The following is a 20,934-nucleotide window of genomic DNA, read 5'->3' as shown; positions in this document are numbered from 1 at the left end:
TTTGCATTAGTAGTTCTTACTAACAAAATTGTTCTTTTTGGCTTCTAATTTGTCACATGGTTAACTTTAAGAACTAGAGAATGAAAACAGTTGTATAGTTAACATATTGTGAAGGTGAGAGGTGAATGGTGGTGTATTCTCTCAGGGACAGCTGATCTAGTCTAAGAATACAGAGAGACTCACTTGCATTTTGGAACCTGTTTTAGAATAGAAGTTGGAAGTGCTGACAAGGAGCACTCACTGGATAGACTTAGAGAATTTGTGTAATAACAGTAATAGAAACCATTGGCAATACATTGAGCCAGAATCCACCAAGTTCTTTAGCTATAAGACAGTCAGTTCCAATGTGCTGATTTACAGTGCCTGAGGCTCTAAACCCCTCTGGCTGTTCTCTTCATAACAATTGGAAATGAGAGAATTGAGCAAATACACCCTGAACACTGTGAGTGTTTTGTTCTGTGGTTTTGTTTTTGGTTGGTTGTTGGTGGTTTTTTATTTTTCAAGAAAGCTTTTCCATTTGTAGCTGGTGTAGGTGTGTCCCTTTTGCATTCCCTTTTCATGGCCATCCTGGAAAATTAACTTTGGTTGAATAAATGCCAGTGAAAACAATTTAAGGCAGTTTTGAATTCTAAAGTGAGAGCCCAACAAACCTTGTCCTTGAGAGATGTGTAGGTGTAGCTGTTGAGTAAGAACAGTGTAGAGTGACATACATACCATTTTAAAGGAAAAGAAAAACAAAACCAAAGAAAAGAAAAATCCCATAAACCTTACAGTTCAAAAATACAGTTAAACTTGAAACAGTTTGCTTTCAAACAGATGGATTAGGTTTGGGTCCAAACCAGCAGAAAGACTTCAGGAAAGTGAGTAAATCCAATACAGAGTTTGTGTGACAGATTACTGAGAAATAGGAAAAGGTCAACCTCCAGCACATTTTATACTTTTCCAATTTTATTGTCCAGTTGTACCTAATCTTAACAAATCTACTTTGTTATAGAATAATAAAACTGCATCTGAGTTTCACTGCTCATTTAAGACTGAGCAATAAGACAATGTGATTTCAACAAACACTCCTCCAGCTGTGACCCTTGTCTGGTGGGAAACACAAAGGGATTTGGGGGAGTGTTTCCCTGACAACCAGGAGAATTTGGGAGAGGGACCTTTCCACACCCAGCTCTTGATGTGTCCACACATCTCTGCCTGGGTGTGGGTGTGAATTGACTGTGGTGGGAATGTTGTTATTGTGATTTTATAATTCAGTAACTGTTAAAATTGTAGCAAATGCTACTGAATCACTTGATAACTGTTAAACAGGTCAATAATTAAATGCTACTAATCTCTTTTGCCAGCTTTGTGTCCAAATCCTTTGCATCCTGACCTTCTTGCATCCCAAAGCTCTGTGTAAATCATTTCCATTCATCAAAAAACATATATTTTGTGACGTCCACTTTAAAATCTTCCTCCTTAGCTAAACTACAAAATAACTCCAATTAGTTGTTGATGTCTTGAAGACATGAAGACAATTAAAGGAAAAGAAAAAAATAATTTGCTTTTCAGTGTTTTAATGGGTCCCACAGTGTGTTTGGAGCTGCATCAGCTGTCAGTCCAAGATGGGCCATGTCAGAACTGGTGAGGTTGGGGGGTGAGGAGCAAGGTTGATCATCCAGGGTCAGTGTGGATCTCCTGAGGAGACACTCAGCATCAAGATCACTTGGAGAACACCTCTATCACCTCTTCTCTGAACTTAAAAATATCCATCCTTGAATTAAAACAAAAAAAGTACAAACTTTGAAGACTTGTTTTGAAATTGCCTTGAAGACAATTAAAGGAGGAGAAAGAGATGCTGAGGGATTTCTGGATTTTAATGAGCCCCAAGGTGTATTTGCAGCCCAGCCCATGATGCTGAGGTACTGAGAGAAGATTGAAGCAGGTGCTGAAGAAGTCAGAAGCCAAACTGCAAGTGCCTTGAAGCATTGCTGGGCCCCACTGAGGGCAGGCACTGCCAAAGCCTCCCCAGGGACTCCTTGGAGCAGCTCCTTGGAGGCCAGGAGTGCAGGCAGACAAAGGCTCTGGGCAGGCCCCTGCAGTGCTGAGCAAAGCCTGCCTTGGTTTTGTGGAGCACAAAGGCCAAGGCCTGAGCCCCAGGCCCTGGCCCAGCAGATCCTGTCCCTCCCGGCTGGCTCAGGGCTCTTTGGGGGGCACTGGGATGGGACGGGGAGGAACAACCAAGGCCCAAAACTGGGCAACCCCTGCCAGGCTCCTGAGGGAGGGGCGAGGCAGAACCCAAGGGCAGAACCTGCCAGGCAAGTTGCTTGTGGTGGCCTGAGTGGCAGAGGCAGCTGCCAGAGGCATGGGGACAAAGGCCTGGGTGCCTTTGGGCCTTGCAGCCCTGCCAGAGCCCTTGGCCATCTCTCCTGCAGGCTGTCCTGCCCTGGCCCTGCTGCTGCTCTGGTCTTGCAGGCTGCACACACCCCTCCTGCTTTCCCACCCCCTCCCAGCAGCATTTCTAGACCCTCCCTGATGTCTCTGTACCAGCTCTGGCTGTTGCCATGTGCACTTGGCCTTCTGAACTTGGATCCTGAGCCCCTGTGCCACAGGACATCCCTGCCAGAGCCCAGGCCCTTCTCCTGGGGGCCACTGCAGAGCTGAGCAGATCCAGGTCACCTCCCATTCCTCTGCCAACCCCCTGGGCCTGCTCGGGGCCCTGCAGGTCCTTGCCCTGCTCCCAAGGGCTGTGGGGGTGCTGAATGGTCAGGGCTTGGGGTTTAGAGCTCAGGGTGGGGATTAGGCAGAACTTTGGGACGTTTGTTGTTCTGCTGGAAGTTCATGATTAGGGGAAGAGCTTTTTGGGCTGGATCAGGATTAAAACTTGGCTTTTTATACTGGTAATACAGGTTTGGGAATGGGGTGGGCATTGGAGGACAAATAAGGGTCTGGAGTTCTGGGATTGGGCTTTTTCTGGCTTGGAATTAGGGCAGTGGATTCCTTTCAATGATAGGGGCAGCACTTTTGGGTGGTGTTGGGGCTTGAGGTTACAAAGTGCATAAAGGTCAATCAGGAGTGTTTGCACAGTCAGTATTTCAGCACCCTCAGCATTCCCTGAACCTGTTTTTATCTCATCAAAATCTTTCCTCTCTGTTGACCAAACCCCTCTTTCCTTCCTCAATTATCTTATCCCTTTTGTCCCAGTTCCTCCTAACTTCCTCAGAACTTTCATCAGGATGGGCTCAGCTTTGTGATGATGCTGTACAACCTCATGGACTCAAGGAGCCACTGTCAAACTGCAGAACCTCATGGAATTACGGGGCCATTGTGACACTGGGGAATCCCTTGGAATCAAGAGGCCACTGGGACACTGCAGGGCACCATGGAGCCAAAGGAACCCAGGGACAGTGGGCAGCCTCCTAAAATAAAGGGACCATTGTGACATTGCAGAAACCCATGGAATCAGGAGGCCATTGTGGCACTACAGGGCCTCTTGGAAACAAAGAAACCCTGGGCCACAGTGGAATTTCATGGAATCAAGAGGCCATTGTGACATTGAGGAACCTTATGGACTCAAGGGGCCGATGTGACACTGCAGGACCACATGGAACCAAAGGAACCCTGAGACATCTCAGAACCTCCTGGAACCAAGGGCCCACTGTGCCTCCCCAGAACTCCATGGAATCAAGCAGAGCCGCTGCCTCCCCCCCGCCACCGCACGGACCGGAGTCGCCGGCTCTGCCCCGCTTGGACACCTCTGGAGTCAGCGTGTTCTTGGGCAGCACAACTGATCTCAGACCAGAGAGTTTCCCACATTTTGCTTTGCCCCCTCTTTTCCCCAGGGCCAGGGCAGCCTCTTTCCATGGCCCCTCTGCTCACACAGGGTGTCCTGCTCTTCTCCTGGCACATCCCATCTCCCCACAGAGCCTTTCCCCAGGGGAACACGTCTGTGCTGGCCTGAGCAGCCCTTCCTGCACCCCCTGCCCGTGCTCCCCACAGCCCCTGAGCTGGGGAGTCTGCTCTGCAGAGCAGGGGGGCTGTGGGGCCCGGGGCCATGGAGGACTCTGTTGGGCTGTGCTGCTCCAGCTGGGAGGCAGAGCCAGCTGATGGTGCTCCCTGCCACTGACCACCTCCCACAGACGCTCCTGTGTGGCCATGGAGGGGGCTCAGAGGGGCCCTGCCTTGTTCCAGAGCTGGGACATGGCTTTGGGGGCTGCTCTTGGTCAACCTGTGGAAGTTCACCGAGGGGGAGACGAGTCACTCCTCAGACTCCTGTTCCTGTTCTGTTCCTGTTCCTGCTGTGTGCCCTGTGCTCCCATGGATTACCCCAGACACGTGGTACTTTATCTCTGGGTGACTCCAGCCCGGGCAGGATTCTGCTGTCCTTGAGCCCAGCTCTGTCCCAGCAGTGCCCAGGGCCTGTCCCTGCCCATGGTTACAGCACTGACACCAAGTAGAACAGGGACAAACCAGTCAGAGCACTCAGGGACCTTCCCCAAAGGCACAGAAGGAGAGTGTTGAATTGGGAAGGATCAAGTGCTGCTGCTCCCTTGCAGTGTAGCTGTTCTGGTCCCCTTTTCCCCATCCCCCCTCACAGAGGCACTGCCTTGATATTTTACAAAGGTCTCTGAAGAACCACCTCAAAAACACCAAGTTTTTACTATGTCTTTTCATTTGTTTTAATATGAAAAGAGGGTTCCTCATTTACACAGGGGCAGGGACAAATTCAGGAAGAAGACAGTGAATTAGAAGCTGGATCGAGAAAAAAATTTTATTGTACTCTAAATCATAAAAGTCAAAATACCAAAGAAAACATTCTTAGCCCCTCCAAAATCCTGAGAAGAGGGGGTTGGTTTGTAGCAAGTAATGTTAGGAATGATTTACAGAAGAAAACAGGCAGCTTTCTGCTTCTGAAAAGCATCCAGTCATCATTTTCCTTATGGCATCCTTGAGCTCCTGGTTCCTCAGACTGTAGATGAGGGGATTCACTGTTGGAGGCACCACTGAGTACAGAACTGCCACCACCAGGTCCAGGGATGGGGAGGAGATGGAGGGGGGCTTCAGGTGGGAAAACATGCCAGTGCTAAGAAATAGGGAGAGCACGGCCAGGTGAGGGAGGCAGGTGGAAAAGGCTTTGTGCCGTCCCTGCTGAGAGGGGATCCTCAACACAGCCCTGAAGATCTGCACATAGGAGAAAACAATGAAAACAAAACATCCCCAAAAAGGAAAAGCACTAAAAGCAAGAAGCCCAATTTCCCTCAGGTATGTGCTTGAGCAGGAGAGCTTGAGGATCTGAGGCACTTCACAAAAGAACTGGCCCAGGGCATTGCCCTGGCACAGGGGCAGGGAAAATGTACTGGCTGTGTGCAGCAGAGAATAGAGAAAGCCAGTGGCCCAGGCAGCTGCTGCCATGTGGGCACAAGCTCTGCTGCCCAGGAGGGTCCCATAGTGCAGGGGTTTGCAGATGGCAACGTAGCGGTCGTAGCACATGATGGTGAGGAGATAAAACTCTGCTGAGATGAAGAATTGAAAGAAAAAGAGCTGTGCAGCACATCCCATATAGGAAATGGTTGTGGTGTTCTGGAGGGAATTGTGCATGGCTTTGGGGACAGTGGTGCAGATGCAGCCCAGGTCTGTGAGGGAGAGGTTGAGCAGGAAGAAGCCCATGGGGGTGTGCAGGTTGTGGTCACAGGCTACGGCGCTGAGGATGAGGCCGTTGGCCAGGAGGGCAGCCAGGGAGATGGCCAGGAAGAGCCAGAAGTGCAGGAGCTGCAGCTCCCGCCTGTCTGCCAATGCCAGGAGGAGGAACTGGGGCATGGAGCTGCTGTTGGGCATTTGATGCCTCATTGTTTTCTGTTGAGGAGAAAAAAGACAGAACTGAATTAGGCCAGGCTCAATCAGCAAAACATCTTGCATGTCTCATAGCAATTCAACATTCAGGGCCTCTTTTCAGGAAGATCTCTCTGCATCCCTCTCCCCGAGCTCTGGGTTTTGCTGGCTGAAGGGGGCACTGAGAGCAGGACCCTGGAATGGGCTCCCGAGGAATCCTTCTTGCTGTGCAGTGAGAGGCAACTTGGAGCACAGGGTGACCTCCAATTAAATGCACTTGCGGTGTATCAAAGTGTTTCCAGAACTGCTGGTCACAGTTTGCCCAAGGACAGAACAGAGGGAGGGGATTTGGGGGACTTGATTTTCTTCCTCGTGCCAGGAGTGAGTTTGGATGGTTGAAATCTCTGACATTTCTAATGTGCTCCAAGGGAAATGTTGTGAGTCCTGAGAGGCAGAGGGATGATCTCTTGGTGCAGAGACAAGAGCTGGCCATCTTTCCTGTTCACAGCTGCCCCTGGCTGACAGCTTGGAGCTGAAAGGGGATCACCCTTAGGAATTCCCTGCAAAAAGAAACAAGGCACTTCTGGGAGCAGAGGAATCCTGGTTCAAAGAGCAGATTGACAGAATCCTTGCCTTTCCTCAGGATGCCTGATTAGGATCTCATCTTTCTCCTCCCAGACTGCCACACAGAGGGATCATTGCAGCTCCCAAGTACAGCTGCCCAGAGCATTTCCATGGATTTAGCACTGAGGAGTTTTCTCCATGGGGATCCTGTGCAGCACAGAGATCCTATGGCAGAGCTGTGCCCTTCTGGAGGACACCTGCAGCCCTGCAGGACACCCAGGCAAACAGCTGAAGACCCTGAAGGTGCCTGGAGGGCACTTGGGCACTTGGCTGCCACAGACACATCCCCACAGCAGCACCCAAAGGGTTTGTGTCTGGACAGGAATCTGCCCCCCCCCAACCCCCACACTGGCTCAGAAAACTCAATGGTGAGAACAAGGAGAGCCCAGGCAGCAGGGGATGGCAGTGAAATGCCACAGTGCTGCTGCCAAGGGAGGAGGGACACAGAGAGACAGCTGGAAATCAGGGCCTTGTCCTTGCCTGGGCTCTGGCTGCTGCAGGGCAATGCACAGCCCAGCCCCCGTGGGCCTGAGGGCACAGGCTCTGCTTCGGCTGGGAAAGGAGCCCAGGGAGGAGCTGCTCAGGGAAGGGGTCTGTGCCACAGGGACAGCAGGGAGGGGCCCCCATCCCCCTGGCCAGCCCTTGTGGCAGCAGCTGCCTCTCCCTGCCTGCCTGTCTCTGGGTGAGGAGCTGTTCCTGCCAGCAGCCCCTGCCTGTGCCCAGCTCAGCTCCCTGCCAGTGCTGCCAGAGCCATCCCCAGCCCAGTACCCAGGGGCAGCTCTGCCTGGGCAAGGGCTGCAGAGCAGATCCCAGACAGCCTGCGGTGGCTGGGAAGGGGGAGGTGTTCTGGGGGGATGTGCTTCCTGAGAAGGGCCCCTGGAAATGGCAGGAGGTGGAGCTGAAGCTGTGAGGAGCCCTGAGCCTGCAGCTGAAGGGCCCTGCCCAGCCCTGCCCTGCCCTGAGGGGTCACTCCTTCCACCCACCCCTTCTCCCTGCAGGGCCGTGGCAGCTCCTTGGCCGGGCTGAGAGCTGAGCCTGGCAGGCAGCAGAGTCCCTGCCCCAGCACACAGAGCCCTGGGGGCAGGACCCTGCTCTGCACCACAGCCCTGGGCACCCCTGGCTGCACCCCCACCTTCCCACCCCACAGCCAGCCCTGCCACAGGGAACCTTCTGGCCCTGGGCCTCTGAGGGGGCAGCAGCAAGTCCTGCTCTGCACCAGCTTCTGCTGCTGCACCCCAGCAAATCCAGCAGAGCCATCCTGACAGCTCCTGCCACTGCTGCCATTTGGCAGCTGGCAGAGGCACTTGCAGCAACTCACCTGCACTGCTCTGCAGCCACAGCCTGACCCTGGCAAAGGGCTGGCAAGGTTCCTGCCCTGAGTAGCTCTGCCCTGTGCTCCCACCCCAGGATCCCTTCAACCTCCTGCTCACTTCTGTCTGCCCTTGCTGCCTGCAGCTCCTGCCCTGCTCTGCCATGTGGCCACTTCCCCTGCACTGCAGCAACTGGGAGAATGCTGCTGAAAGATCCTAGAAGCTGTGGGATGTGGCAGCTTTAGGAGATGCCTCCAGGAAGGCAAGTTGAACTTTCCTACAGCCAGAGAATTCTTCCTTCAAATCCTGGGAAGGTTTTTCCCATAGTGAGAGCTCAGTCACCTGCCAGCCCAGGCTGCCTCTCATCTCTGTCCCTTCTCTCCTGTGCCCTGGGTGCTGCAGGCAGTGCCCTCAGCCCTGCTGGGCTGTGCAGAGGAGCTGCTCACCAGCAGAGCTGTCTCTTTGAAGCTCTTCTTGCTTGCCAGGAGCTCCCTGTGTGCCAGGAGCCCAGCCCAGCTCAGCAGCCCAGCAACAACCCCAGGCATTTCATGACCCTCAGGGGACACTGATGTTGTTTACATGAGACTCAGTCCCTGAGAGGAAGTTCAAACAACTTCTCAACAAGTCAAAATGAGATTGAAAGACTAAAGTTTCTTGTAGTGCTGGTGAGTCTCATTGAGGGACACAACTGAGAACGTGTCCCCAGGTTCCAGTTAGAGCAGAAAAGTGCAGACAGTGATGACAAGGATGGACAAGCAAGGGAAAGGTGTCTCTGATGCTGAAGAAACCTTGACTTGTTTTCTTAATCTAAAGGGCCAAGCCCTGACCCCCAGCCCCTGGGAAGGCAGATCCTGTCCCTGCCTCATTCCTCAGGGCTCTTCCTGGGGCACTGGGATGTGGGATGTGCAATGCCAAGGGCAGGACCATGGGGTGGCACCTGCCAGGCTGCTGAGCAGGGACAAGGAGGCCAGGAGGCCCCAGGGCTGCAAGGGCCACTCCCCTCCTCCTGGCCTCAGGGGCACAGACAGCAGTCCTGGCCAAAGGCCTGCAGAAGGTGGCTGTGTCAGGGCCTTTCAGCTTCTCCCCCTCCCTGTCTCCTCTCCAGCCCAGGCTGTCCTACGGTGTCCATGCCCTGCCCCTTTCCCTGCAGGCTGTCGTCATCCCCCCGGCTGCCCCACCTGGCTGGCACCTTCCTGCACTGACATCTCTGCATCCTCCGTGGTTCCTCCTGCACACACAAAGCCTTGGGCTCATTCAGACTCTTTCTGGTTGATGTATTGCAGCACACCATTGCCCTCAGGGTGAAACTCCGTTCTCTTTGTTTCCAGTCTAGACCTCTCCAACTGAACTTGGCATTATTTCTTTATTTCTCATGCTGTTTCCTGCTATGACAAAAGCATCCTTCATCTCTGAAACCACCTGCACTGTCCTCAGTCTCCACACCATGGAGCCCAGAGCTCCTTAGTCCCTACAGAGTGGTCATGGGCTTGAGGCCTCCAAATCTTTTCTTGGGAGATCCCTGGGTTCTCTCCATGGTGTTTGCAGATGAACACATGATGCTCACAGTCTAAGGAAAACATATGGGATATGTTTTACAAAGGCCTGTATTGGCAGAATATGGGGCAATGGCCTTAAACTGAAAGATTGGAGTCTTATGTTGATAAGAGGGGTCACAAGTCCTGCCAGCAAATCTGCTCCAGTGTGGGCTCCTCCCTGGACTGCAGGGGGGTCTCTGCTCCACCCTGGACTCACCCACAGGCCACAGGCCCCTCAGCTCAAGTTCACATGGAGTTCCAGCCACCAAGGAGCCCCAGACTCTGACACACAGCCAGGAGCCCCAGACAGCACCAGCAGCTGCAAATTTCAGCAGCACATCCCAGACACATCTGTGGGTATCTCCAACACTCCCAGCCCCACCCTGGACACCAACAAAGGCTGTTGTGGTTTCACCCCATGCAGCCCCCAAGCCTCTCCTGGCCACTCCTCACTCCCCCACCAGCAGGACCCTGGAGAGAACTGGGAGGGGAAAAGCTGGAAAACTCATGGGTTGAGATAAAGACACTTTAATAAGGACAAGCAAAAGCTGCACACAGGAGCAAAACAAAACAGGGGATTCATTCCCTGCTTCCCACGGTTGGGCAGGTGTTCAGCACCTCCAGGAGAGCAGGGCCCTATCCCATGGAATGGTGACTTGGGAAAACAATCTCCATCACTCCAAACCTGTCCCAACTGTGTCCCCTCCCAACCTCCCCCACACCCCCAGCCCCTCCCCAGAGTGTCTGTGTGAGGGGCAGGAAAGGCCTTGGCTCTGGGTAAGCTCAGCACTAACAAAACCACCTCTGTGTTCTCAAGCCTGTGCTCAGCACAAGCCCAACCACAGCCCCACACCAGCCCCTGCAAAGAAAATTAACTCCACCCCGGCCCAAACCAGCACATTCCAGCCCTTATTCCACACCAGTCCCATCATGCCCAGGCCCCACACGACTCAATACAACTTCCCTCCCCACCACCCCCTTCCCATTCTTTGCTATAACACACAGGTCTCCTTCCCTTAGTCTGTGCAAAATGTCCATAAAATGGCCCCAAAATGTCTGTTGAATTCCTCCAGTCCTTGCCTTTGGGCTCCCCCTGTTCTGGTGGTCCCTCGGGGCAGGAGAGGGGCTGTGTGGGGGGAGTTCCTGGGCACCAAAGGCAGCTCAGGTCGGTCCCTGCTGCCCTGCAACTGCTGCTTGGGAGGCTCCTCCTGCACTGCTTGGGGTGGTTCCTGTGACAGGAATTCCTGTCACACACTGGGCAGGTTTCAAAGGATGCACAGTTTGGGTTATACCCACATCGTGATAAACTGGTCCCAGCCCCTGGAACCAGGACACAGCCATAAGTGTGAACAATGCTGCACTTATTGAAGTCCTTTGCCTCAGTTTTAGTTCTAGTCCATCTCATGATGATTGTGTAGAGCTGCAGCCTCACTCTTGCCTTTATTTTCCTTCCATTTTGTAGAAAAAAACAAGTCTTTGTTTCTGGAGACCTGTTGTTCTGACTGAAAAAGTTTCCCCTTCTGTCAATGACAGCTCATGTGAAATCAACTCCCCTTGTCTGGAGGCTTTTATTGCTTTTCAGACCTAGGCAGCAAGTAGTCCCTGGCTCACCAGCTCTTGCTGGACCTTGTCTGCTTTTCTATTTTGTCTACCTTGCGTGCCAGATGTTGTGTTTGGAATAGCCCATACCAGTGTCCAGCTTCAGATTACTCCAAGGGTTATTTTCCACCTTTTATGAGCAATACCTTATTAATGTCTTTGGAGAATTTGCTTGGGATAGAGTTTGTTTCTGTATCAATTATGCCAGGGAAAAGCATCCATTTGTTAAACAAAGATAAATACCTAACTGTAAACTCAAAAAGCTCCACAGATGCCCCCAACCTCACAGATCCCTCCCAGCCCCACAGACTCCCTCAGCATCCTGCCAGATCCAGCTCCCATCCCCAGCCAGGCTCTGTCCTGGCTTTTCTTCCAGGACTGGCAGACAGACCGGACACGGATGTGAATCTCCTGGGCATACATTTGATGTGCTGCTCTTTTGTTGTTGGTCTCTAAATAAGATTTATAGAGTGTTGTTCTTAGAAGATTTTTGCTTTTCTAAAGATTCTTCTCATGTAAATACATTCTATATATGGTTTCTATGTTGTTGCTTTACTGTTGTTCTGTAAATGCATTTCATAGGTTGTTGTTGTTTTACAGGCCCGTACAATGTAAATACATTTGATAGATGTTTTTATAAAGGCAGGGGTCCCTGGGGGTGGGGGGGCCTGAGCTCAGAGGGGTCCCACTTGGGAAGGTGCTGTCCCTGGGCAGTGCTGGTGTCCCTGGGCTGGGGCAGAGCGGTGTCCCCAAGAGCAAAGCTGTCCCCAGCAGAGAGGGGGGTCTGACACGAGCGGCCCCTGCAGCGCTGCCCCCACAGCAGGCAGGAAACCTCCTGCTGCCCTTCCTGCTGCAGCCAAAGGGATCTGGGAGAAGCTTTGGGAGCCAGAGGGGCTGATGTTTAAGGCTTTGGACCTCCAAGTGCTCCAGGCTTTGCTTCCCATCCTCATGGCATTCCCCTGGGCTGTCAGAGAGCCCAAAGCCAAGCAAGGGACCCTCGCCCTGCCTGGATTCCTGCTGCTGGCAGCGGGCACTGGCCCGTGTCCCCCACTCGGGGTGATGCCTGGAACAAGCTGATCTGGTGGCAGATGTCCCTGCCCATGGCAGGGGGGTTGGACCAGATGGCCTCAAAAGGTCCCTTCCAACCCAAACTCTTCTGGGATTCCATCACTCTGGGATTCCATGCCCACCATGGCAGCGCTCCCTCACCAGGGCCATTTGAGCTGGTGGAGAACCTCCCGTGCTTCCCTGCCATGGTAAGGCTGATGTGGGAGCGTGAGCCCTGAGATGGGCACTGGGCAGTGAGAGCTGCCCCGCAGCCCAGCCCTGTCAGCAGCTCTGGCAGCAGGCTCTGCTCCCCTGGGCTCTGGTGGCTTCTGGGCCTTGCAGCCCAGTGCAACTTGTCCCTGCTCTGGAATCTGAGCCCAGGGCATCTCCCTCAGCCACCATCCCCACCCCCTTCACTGTGGGCAGGGGGCCGCTGTTTGCAAAGCTCACCTTTCCTCCTTCCTCCCAGGAGAGCAGCAACATGCGAGAGGCCTTTATCTGCCTCTTCAGAGACCACCTGGGCTCAGCAGTGCTGAGGAACAACAAGCAGTTGAAGAGGTCTCTGTGGAGTGCACTGGTCCCGCTGCTCATTCGCACAAGTGACCAGTCCCCGAGCGTGGCCAAGGTACACATTGGAAGGCTGAGCACTGGCACAGAGAGAGGTGGGCTGGCCTGCCCTGTGGGGCCCAGGCAGCAGGGCAAGGGCTGCTGGCAGTGGGCAGCCGTGGCCCAGCACAAGGCGTGGGAAAGGTCCCTGCAGAGCCAGCGCCAGCAGGGACGGAGAAGCTGGCAGGGCCATTTCCAACAGCTGCCCTAGGGCTCCAGTAGACAACCTAGAAAGCTGCAGAGTTAGGAAAGAAAGAAGAACAGCTCCCCATCAGGGAGACTTACCACCTCCATTAGGGTGTGTTGTTTGGCATTTGTTGCTGGGTAAAAGACTGCAGTCTTTTTGGTCAACAGATGCAATCCAGTGCTGCATTGCACAGCTTTTGCTGACAGGTTTTTCCTGGGGAGGGTCTAGTCTTTTACTCTTTTACAAAAAACACCACTCACACCCAATGTTATGCCTCCAACACTCCTTTATTTTTTTGGAACAGTGTGTCTACTAATAAAGATGTGTGGGCTTTGGGGTTTTGGGGCCAATGTAGCATAATTTTCTGCATCGTTGGGGCCCGTTGCTAGGGGCTGGTTCCATGTCCACGAGCTCTGGAACACTGCTAGGCGTCAGGTGGTGTGTCACAGGGGGCCCTTTGTGACATCCCAGCACAGCACACGTGGTCAGCACAGCCCCAGTGCCAGCACCATTGTCCGGCAGGACAGCGACGCGACAGGACGGGAGCACGGAGCTGGCGAGGATCTTCTGAGCACAGCTCCAGGCTTTCCCTGTTGACCCGTAGTGCGACAGTTTTTCCATAAGGCTTCCCACTTCCCCTTTCCCTATTTCTAGTAGTTATCTAGTAGGATGGAGCAGAGACCCCCCAGCAAGCCCAGGGTGGCCTGGGCGGAGGAGGGTGCTGCTCAGGAAAGCGGCTCTCCAGAAGAGCCCCATGAAGTGACCTGGGAGGAGGAGGCTGCTGCCCAGAAAAGCTGGTCTGCAGCAGAACTCTCCCAGTGGATCCTGGTGAACCCACCGCAGACAGGGACGGGTGAGTGAAGGGACTGGGCAGGGCTGGGGCTCTGCAGCGCATCCTGCAATGATCCTCCCTGCTCTATCCCTCTCTTAGATGTCAGCTTGTTCCCCCTGTCCAGAGAAGAACAGGAAGTGGTGGACTCCATCCAGGCCCTTGACAGCCCCAAAGAGGTAAGCGTGGCCAGTTGGACGGCAGCTGTGCCAGCATCTAAGGCAGGAGCTCTGCTGCTGGGCTGCTGGAGGGGTGCTGGCTGGGCAGAGCTGCTGCTCCCGCAGGCCACTGCCCCTCAGGGCTCCAGTCTCGCTGGCCACGTTTCCCCCCTCTCACGCTCCCCGTTTATCTCTCTGTCCTCCGGCTGCCAGAATCTGGTCCACAAGACCACCTTTCTTCAGAAAGTCGTGCGCCTGTGCAGAAGCACCACCGGCAGCGGCTCATCCCAGCGCTTGGTCCACTTCTGCCGCAGATATGAGGTGGTTGAGAGGATTCAGGTGAGGGGACACTCAGTGCTCTGGGGAAGGGGGCAAGGCCCCCTGGCACTGGCACCCTGTGAGGGCTAGGCTCTGGTGACTCTGGCAGCTGCCGGGTCCCAGCTGCGTTGTGCTCTGCAGATGCTGCTGGACGCCGAGTCCTGTATCAACGAGCGTGTCGAGGACGACCGCGAAAGGGGTCTGAAGGAGCAGATGAACCACCGCGAGCGGGAGATGAAGCACACAGAAGTGCGGAAGCTCGCCCTCTTTGCCATTGAAAGATTGAGGTACCCGCCCATCACTGCCAGGGACCCCTTGCCCAGAGGACTGCTGCCCCCTGCACAAGGCCTGGAGGCGCTTCCCCCGGCACCATTGTCCAGTTGGGCCCTTCCTCTTTGCAGCGTGGTGATCGAGGTGCTGGAGGGCAAAATGAGAAGGCTCCTAGAAGCCTGCTTCAGAGCTGTCCTCTTCCTTCCTAAATGGGACACCTATGTAGGGGATGGAGACGAGCTCAGGATTCAGGTAAGTGCTGGCTGAGCTCCAGGAGCCACCAGTCCCTCTGGGCTGCTCTCTGGCCATCCCGTGTGTCAAGTAAGATACGCAGGGATTCCCAGAAATGCCAAGGCAGTGGAAAGAATGCAGAAAGTTTATTTAGAAGGCCAGAACCCAAGAAACGTAAGAGTGTGGTTTGCGCACCAGGCTTCAGGGAGAAAAAGGCACCTCCTCTTTTCTCCTTCCAGTTTTTATTCTCTCTGCTCCCTGATCTCTCTCCGCTGGAATGCAAAGGCCTGTGGCATCTGCTGTCTGCTCCCAGTAGACTGCCTGCTCCTAGGTCTCTCCTGGGCAGCGTGGGCAGCTCTCCCTCTCTGGCACTGGGAGCTCAGATGCATCTCCTGGGAGTGAAGAATCACTGCCAGCGCTCTCTGTCCTCCTTGCAGACCCTGCGAGCCCTGGACCCCATGCTGACGGCAATCGTGCGGAACACTCCTCCCTCCAGACTGGGCGAGGAGCTGCAGAACATCTTGCAGGTCTGGCCTGTGCAAAGAGTGGCAGTCCCGGGGCTGTTCCTCACCCTGTGCGGGAGGGGTTGCCCACTCCTGGCTGGGTGGTCCCCAGACAAGTGCCACGGCGGCAGAGCACGCTGCGGGGACAGTGCCCCCCTCCTGTGTCACCAGGCTCTTCTGGAGCACAGAGAGGGGCACCTGCCTTCCTGCCTGGCCCACAAGGGAGCCCAGGGGCAGGAGCCCCGCTCCAGGCTTTGCTGGGGCTCAGAGGAAGCCTTGAGGGACAGTGCAAGTGCCGCCCAGGAGCCGAACTGAGCTGCTGCTGCTGCTGCTGCTGGAGCAGGTGTCTGCTCCGGGGGCTCACCAGCAGCTTCTGTTTGCTCAGGTGCTGGTGGACTTTGCCAGATACGATATCGTCACCGTGTGGGAAGAAGCCATGGAGAGGATTTACACGCTGTGCAGGTGGCTGAACAGCTATTCCCAACGGCAGGTAAGGCCCAGGAAGCCTCCAGCCAGGCCGTGCCCCTGCCCTGCCGCTCTCCCTGCCAGGGCTGCTGCCCAGCTGACAGCTCCAGGAGACAGGGCCACAGGGTCCTGCAAAGCCTGCACTCCCCAGGGATCCAGCCCTGGGCACACTCTTGGGTATGGGACCCTGGCACCAGCTGCCTGCCCTCAACCCTGATGCTCTTCTTCCTCCCTCCCTCCCTCCCATGGGACCGCCTGAAACAAAAAAGAAGTCCACTGTCATCGAGATCCCATTCCTGGGACAGCTGCTGGGATTTGTCCTCCTTCAGCCCTTCTCAGGACGTCGGGCGACTGTTCAGCACCTCAGCGAATTCATCTGTAAGCAAAAAGCTCAGGGGCATTGTGGTGGCCTTCGTCCCTCTGCACACAGACATCACCTCCCAGCTCTGCTTCTCTGCTTGACCACCTTTGCCCTTCCGGCTGCTCCCCGTAGCATCCCAGCTCTCTTTTGCTGTACAAGTGGAGTGCTCTTCTCAAGTCTTGCACCTGTTCTCTGCTGCTCTCCTTCCCTGCTCCTTTCACCATCTTCAACCCTGCCTGACCCCCTGCCTCCCCAATCTCCTTCTGGCCTGCCATCTCACAAGCAGATCTCGGGCTGCTTTGGAAAGCCTGATGGCAAAGCTGCTCTCCCTGACTTGCACGTCTGCCCTGCTCTTTAGGCAGGACCAGGCTAAGGGGCAAACGATACACGCGCCAAGTGGAAGGTGAAATCACCTGCTTCCGCAAGACTTTCGGAAGAAAGTGCCGTATGAAGGTAACGAGCTCCCCCGTTGCTGAGACTCTTGTCCGTGCCATCGGCAGGGCACTCCTGTGAGCAAAGGCACCCGGAATCAGTGGGGCTGACAGGGCCTCAGTGTCCCTGAGGAGAGGGTTCCTGCTGTCCCCAGGCAGGGACTATCTGAGGGCGGCACTCTGCTGGTGTCCCAGCAGCAGCTGCAGCTCTCCTGCCCAGCAGTGAGCCCTGGTCCTGTGCAGGGCCAGCACCCCGTGAGCATGAGCCCCCCCTCCTGCCTCAGCCTAAGGACCCTCTGCTCTCGTCCTCCCCCGCGCAGTGACTGTGGGCACTGCTGCCGGCACTGCTGGGCACCTGTGGCCAGGGCTGCTCTCACTGCCCAGCTGAGCAGCACCAGCAGGGGCCTTGGGGTGACATCTTTGCTCTCCTCCTTCCTGCTGTAGCCCTTCGAAAAATACCTCACGCGCTCGGAGAAGACGCACATCGTCCTTGCAGCCCTGGAGCAGAAAGATGCCCAGAATTATGCATGGATACCTGGAGAGACTCGTCAATGGGTTGAACCATTTGGGTGGAACCTTCACAGAGGGCGCAGGAACATAGCAGACAAGATTTTGTGGCTGGTCACGGATGACCCGTGCCTCTTCCTGACGGATGTAAGTGGCCTGTGGCTGGATTGCCCTGCCCTTCAGCCCTAGAAGGCCTTGTTCCTCTCTCCATCCCTCCCTGCCAAACCCAGGTGTCTCAGGCACCTGAAGGCATCTGAAGGCAGCAGAGTGGCATGGAAAGGGCAGCTGAGGCTGCACTACTGTGGCAGCACTCTCCTCACCTGTGTCCCCTTCAGGTGCCAAAGATTTTGAGCTTCCTGCATGAAAGACTGCCAGGCGTGACGAGAGAATCTGTGCAGGAGTGCTTCCACTCCCTGCTTCTGCTGCTAGCGGACTTTTTCCCAAGGAAGGTGGTCGCTGCACTGTTGAACATCGCTCCACAAGGAGACAGGTACTGGCCCTGAAAAGCCTGAGGGTTTGTTGGCTGTGGGGAGATGGAGCCTGAGACTGTCTGGCTCCCAGAACCAAGGAATGATGCAGGACAGCACTGAGGAGAGGGGTTCTCCATCCCACCAAGCTTTCCAGCCCTGCTGGTTGTCTGGGCCTGCAGCAGACAAAGCTGGCCCAGCCAGCCCAGAGCCACCATGCTGCTCCCAGCCCAGAGGGGAACACCAGCTCAGTGCCCTGCTGCCTGCCCAGGCAGGGCCCCAGGCCGCTCCAGGCCGCCCTGCTGACACAGTGCTCTGCCTTGCAGTGTGGCCATGCAAATGTGGCAGAGCCTCTTCTCCGAGCCCAAGATTGGAGACAAGATATTATGGCCATTCGCTGTCATGCTCTGGGATGACTGGTGGCCCTGCAGTCTCAGCGCTTCTTCAGAAAGCAGCTCCACCTCTGACTTGGCTGTGAGTTACCAGAAAAGGACATGATCCCCTGCCACGAGCCCTGCAGACTCTGCCAGGCTCTCACTACTGTGCTTGCTTCTACAGCCATTGCCCAGTGGCACTAGCGTGAAGTTTGAGTGGGAGGACAAGGACAAAGACTTTGAATACCTTCGGAATGACAACTTTGATATCGATGAGGAGCTTCCAACCCTCCCAGCCTCCCAGGTGCTCGAAGGCCTCATGATGCTGTGTGAGACACCTGAGCTGGTGAGCAGGGTGGCGTCAGGGACAGCCACGGTGGCATCCAGGGCTCTGGGGCTGTGGGTGAGGTGATGGCTTGGCGTGGGCTGGGAGGCAGGTGTTAGAGGAACTACTGCCAACTGCCTTGATGCCATGTTGGGGCCCGGTGGCTGCCTGAGGAGCTTTCCAGGCATGGATCTTATCACAGAAAAGAAACTCTGTCCTTCATACAGGCAAGAAAACTGGAATCCCTGGTGCCACACATGATGGAGCTCCTGTGGGTTGGCAGAGAAGACCTCAAGACAAAGGTCATCACAGTCCTGAAAAGACTGATAAATCAAAACCTAGAGAAGAAAAAGGCCAGCCCCACTGATGAGTATCTGGTGGAGAACCTGCCACGCTTCTTTGACACGGTAAGGCTGATGTGGGAGTGTGAGCCCTGAGATGAGCACTGGGCAGTGAGAGCTGCCCCGCAGCCCAGCCCTGTCAGCAGCTCTGGCAGCAGGCTCTGCTCCCCTGGGCTCTGGTGGCTTCTGGGCCTTGCAGCCCAGTGCAACTTGTCCCTGCTCTGGAATCTGAGCCCAGGGCATCTCCCTCAGCCACCATCCCCACCCCCTTCACTGTGGGCAGGGGGCCGCTGTTTGCAAAGCTCACCTTTCCTCCTTCCTCCCAGGAGAGCAGCAACATGCGAGAGGCCTTTATCTGCCTCTTCAGAGACCACCTGGGCTCAGCAGTGCTGAGGAACAACAAGCAGTTGAAGAGGTCTCTGTGGAGTGCACTGGTCCCGCTGCTCATTCGCACAAGTGACCAGTCCCTGAGCGTGGCCAAGGTACACATTGGAAGGCTGAGCACTGGCACAGAGAGAGGTGGGCTGGCCTGCCCTGTGGGGCCCAGGCAGCAGGGCAAGGGCTGCTGGCAGTGGGCAGTGGTGGCCCAGCACAAGGCGTGGGAAAGGTCCCTGCAGAGCCAGCGCCAGCAGGGACGGAGAAGCTGGCAGGGCCATTTCCAACAGCTGCCCTAGGGCTCCAGTAGACAACCTCGTCAGCAGCCTGTGGCCACCAAAGCCTGAACAGGCACATCCCCACAGGCTTCTCTCCTGTCCCTGGCACGTGTCCAAAGGCAGGGCTTCCAGCCTCAGGCCCTGTCCTGCGGGGCTCTCCTCACAGGTCCCCTAGACACTTTGGTGAGGGCATGTCCCAACTTCCTGAGGGCAGAATCTCCCCAACAACCAAGCCAAGAGCTCTCCTTTGCCAGCCATGCTGCTACCTCACCCCTTCTGTTCCATGCAGGCTGCCCAGGAAGCACTCCTTGCTGCAGCAAAGCTGCTCAAGTGGAGGGAGCTGAAAGAGCTGGTGAAGAAGCAGCAGACGTGGAGGATTGGCGAGTGCTTGGTAAGGCCAAGTGCCAGGGGGCAGGCTGGGTGAGGTTTGCCCCGCAGGCAGAGCCCGTGGTGTGGGCCCAGAGCCCAGAGGCTGGAGCTGCAGCCCAGTGTGTGCCCTCCAAGAACAGAGCCCCAAGGGCTCCTCTGCAGGCCCCTCTCCCTTCCCTGCAGCCAGCGGGACAGAGGGCTCTGGGCAACACTGAGTGCTGGCAGGAGGGACTGCTGCAGCCAGCGGGGGGGCTCTGTGCCATGCCCGTGTCCTTGTGCTCTCTGCAGCTGGGGAAGGACAGGAGCAGGGCTGAAGAGTACCTGCGTCAGGGCCTGAGCTACCTCAGGGACCCTGAGCCCAGTGTGCGAGAGGCGGCCATCAGGTTCATCGGTGAGCCCCAGCCCCCGGGGTCCCTCTTTGGGCAAACTGACCCCCGTCCCCGCTCCTGCAGCCACAGCCAGGCCCAGCCCTGGGGCTGCTTGAGCCCCGGCTGCCACAGGCTGGGCCTGGGCCTCCCTCTGCCACCCCTGCCCACACGGCTGGGCTTGGTGGGCACTGGGCTGAGTTCCACCCCCCTGAGCTCCTGGTGCTTCCTGGGCTCATCCCTGCTGAGGGGGAGGAGGGGAGGGCCAGGGGCCGTGCTGCTGGGAGCCCGCTGGGGAGCAGGGGCTGACGGAGCTTTGTGCCTAGGGGTGGCCACGCGGCACCTGAGGAACCGAAACAAAGAGCAACTGGATGAGATCTGCAGTGGTGAGTGGGGAACATGGGCTGGAGGGGACGTCTGGGGGTCTCTGCAGACACAGGGCTTCATCTCCGCTCCCTTTCTTTTGCTCACAGCCCTTCAGCCCTTGAAGACAGACAGCAATGTAGTCGTCTCTTCCCTGGCAGAACAGACCATCGGCATCCTGGAGGCTTTAGGACCAACACCAAGCCCTCGATTCAGGCCAGAAGCACTGCTCTTCTGGCGCCGACGTTCACAGCCATGAGGACCTTCCAACATTCCCAACCTCCCAGGAACTGTGTGAGACACCTGAGCTGGTGAGCAGGGTGGTGTCAGGGACAGCCATGGTGGCATCCAGGGCTCTGGGGCTGTGGGTGAGGTGATGGCTTGGCATGGGCTGGGAGGCAGGTGTTGGGGGGACTGCTGCCAACTGCCTTGATGCCATGTTGGGGCCTGGTGGCTGCCTGGGGAGCTTTCCAGGCATGGATCTTATCACAGAAAAGAAACTCTGTCCTTCATACTGGCAGGAAAACTGGAGCTCCTGGTGCCACACATGATGGAGCTCCTGTGGGTTGGCAGTGAAGACTCCTGGACAGAGGATGTGATGGTCCCTAAAAACCTGATGTGACCAAACCTGAAGAAGACAAAGGCCAACTCCTCCACTGAGGATCTGGTGGAGAACCTTCCACGCTTCCTCGACATGGTAAGGCTGATGTGGGAGCGTGAGCCCTGAGATGGGCACTGGGCAGTGAGAGCTGCCCCGCAGCCCAACCCTGTCAGCAGCTCTGGCAGCAGGCTCTGCTCCCCTGGGCTCTGGTGGCTTCTGGGCTTTGCAGCCCAGTGCAACTTGTCCCTGCTCTGGAATCTGAGCCCAGGGCATCTCCCTCAGCC

The 20,934-nt window shown here is 55.8% G+C and overlaps 1 protein-coding gene and 1 long non-coding RNA gene across 2 annotated transcripts; one reads left to right on the top strand and one right to left on the bottom strand.

Moving 5' to 3' along the window:
• Window positions 1-4,851: 4,851 nt before the first annotated feature.
• Window positions 4,852-5,817, bottom strand: LOC116781528 (olfactory receptor 14J1-like). Its single transcript, XM_032677192.1, has one exon. It carries the CDS (start codon window positions 5,815-5,817, stop codon window positions 4,852-4,854), a length of 966 nt encoding a protein of 321 aa, XP_032533083.1.
• Window positions 5,818-19,674: 13,857 nt separating this feature from the next.
• LOC116781523 lies at window positions 19,675-20,303 on the top strand. The gene is made up of 3 exons (XR_004354897.1): window positions 19,675-19,712; window positions 20,013-20,072; window positions 20,160-20,303. It is a non-coding gene; the product is annotated as an uncharacterized LOC116781523 (long non-coding RNA).
• Window positions 20,304-20,934: the final 631 nt, after the last annotated feature.

The sequence above is a fragment of the Chiroxiphia lanceolata genome (genome assembly GCF_009829145.1).
Source record: "Chiroxiphia lanceolata isolate bChiLan1 chromosome W unlocalized genomic scaffold, bChiLan1.pri scaffold_51_arrow_ctg1, whole genome shotgun sequence".
NCBI classification, from domain to species: domain Eukaryota; kingdom Metazoa; phylum Chordata; class Aves; order Passeriformes; family Pipridae; genus Chiroxiphia; species Chiroxiphia lanceolata.
Note: the sequence above shows the minus strand (reverse complement) of the source record. Positions and strands in the feature narration are given on the sequence as shown.

Bases quoted from the DNA above. Each gene is read 5' to 3' on its own strand.
- LOC116781528 (XM_032677192.1), bottom strand. From the start codon at position 5,817: ATGCCCAACAGCAGCTCCATGCCCCAGTTCCTCCTCCTGGCATTGGCA.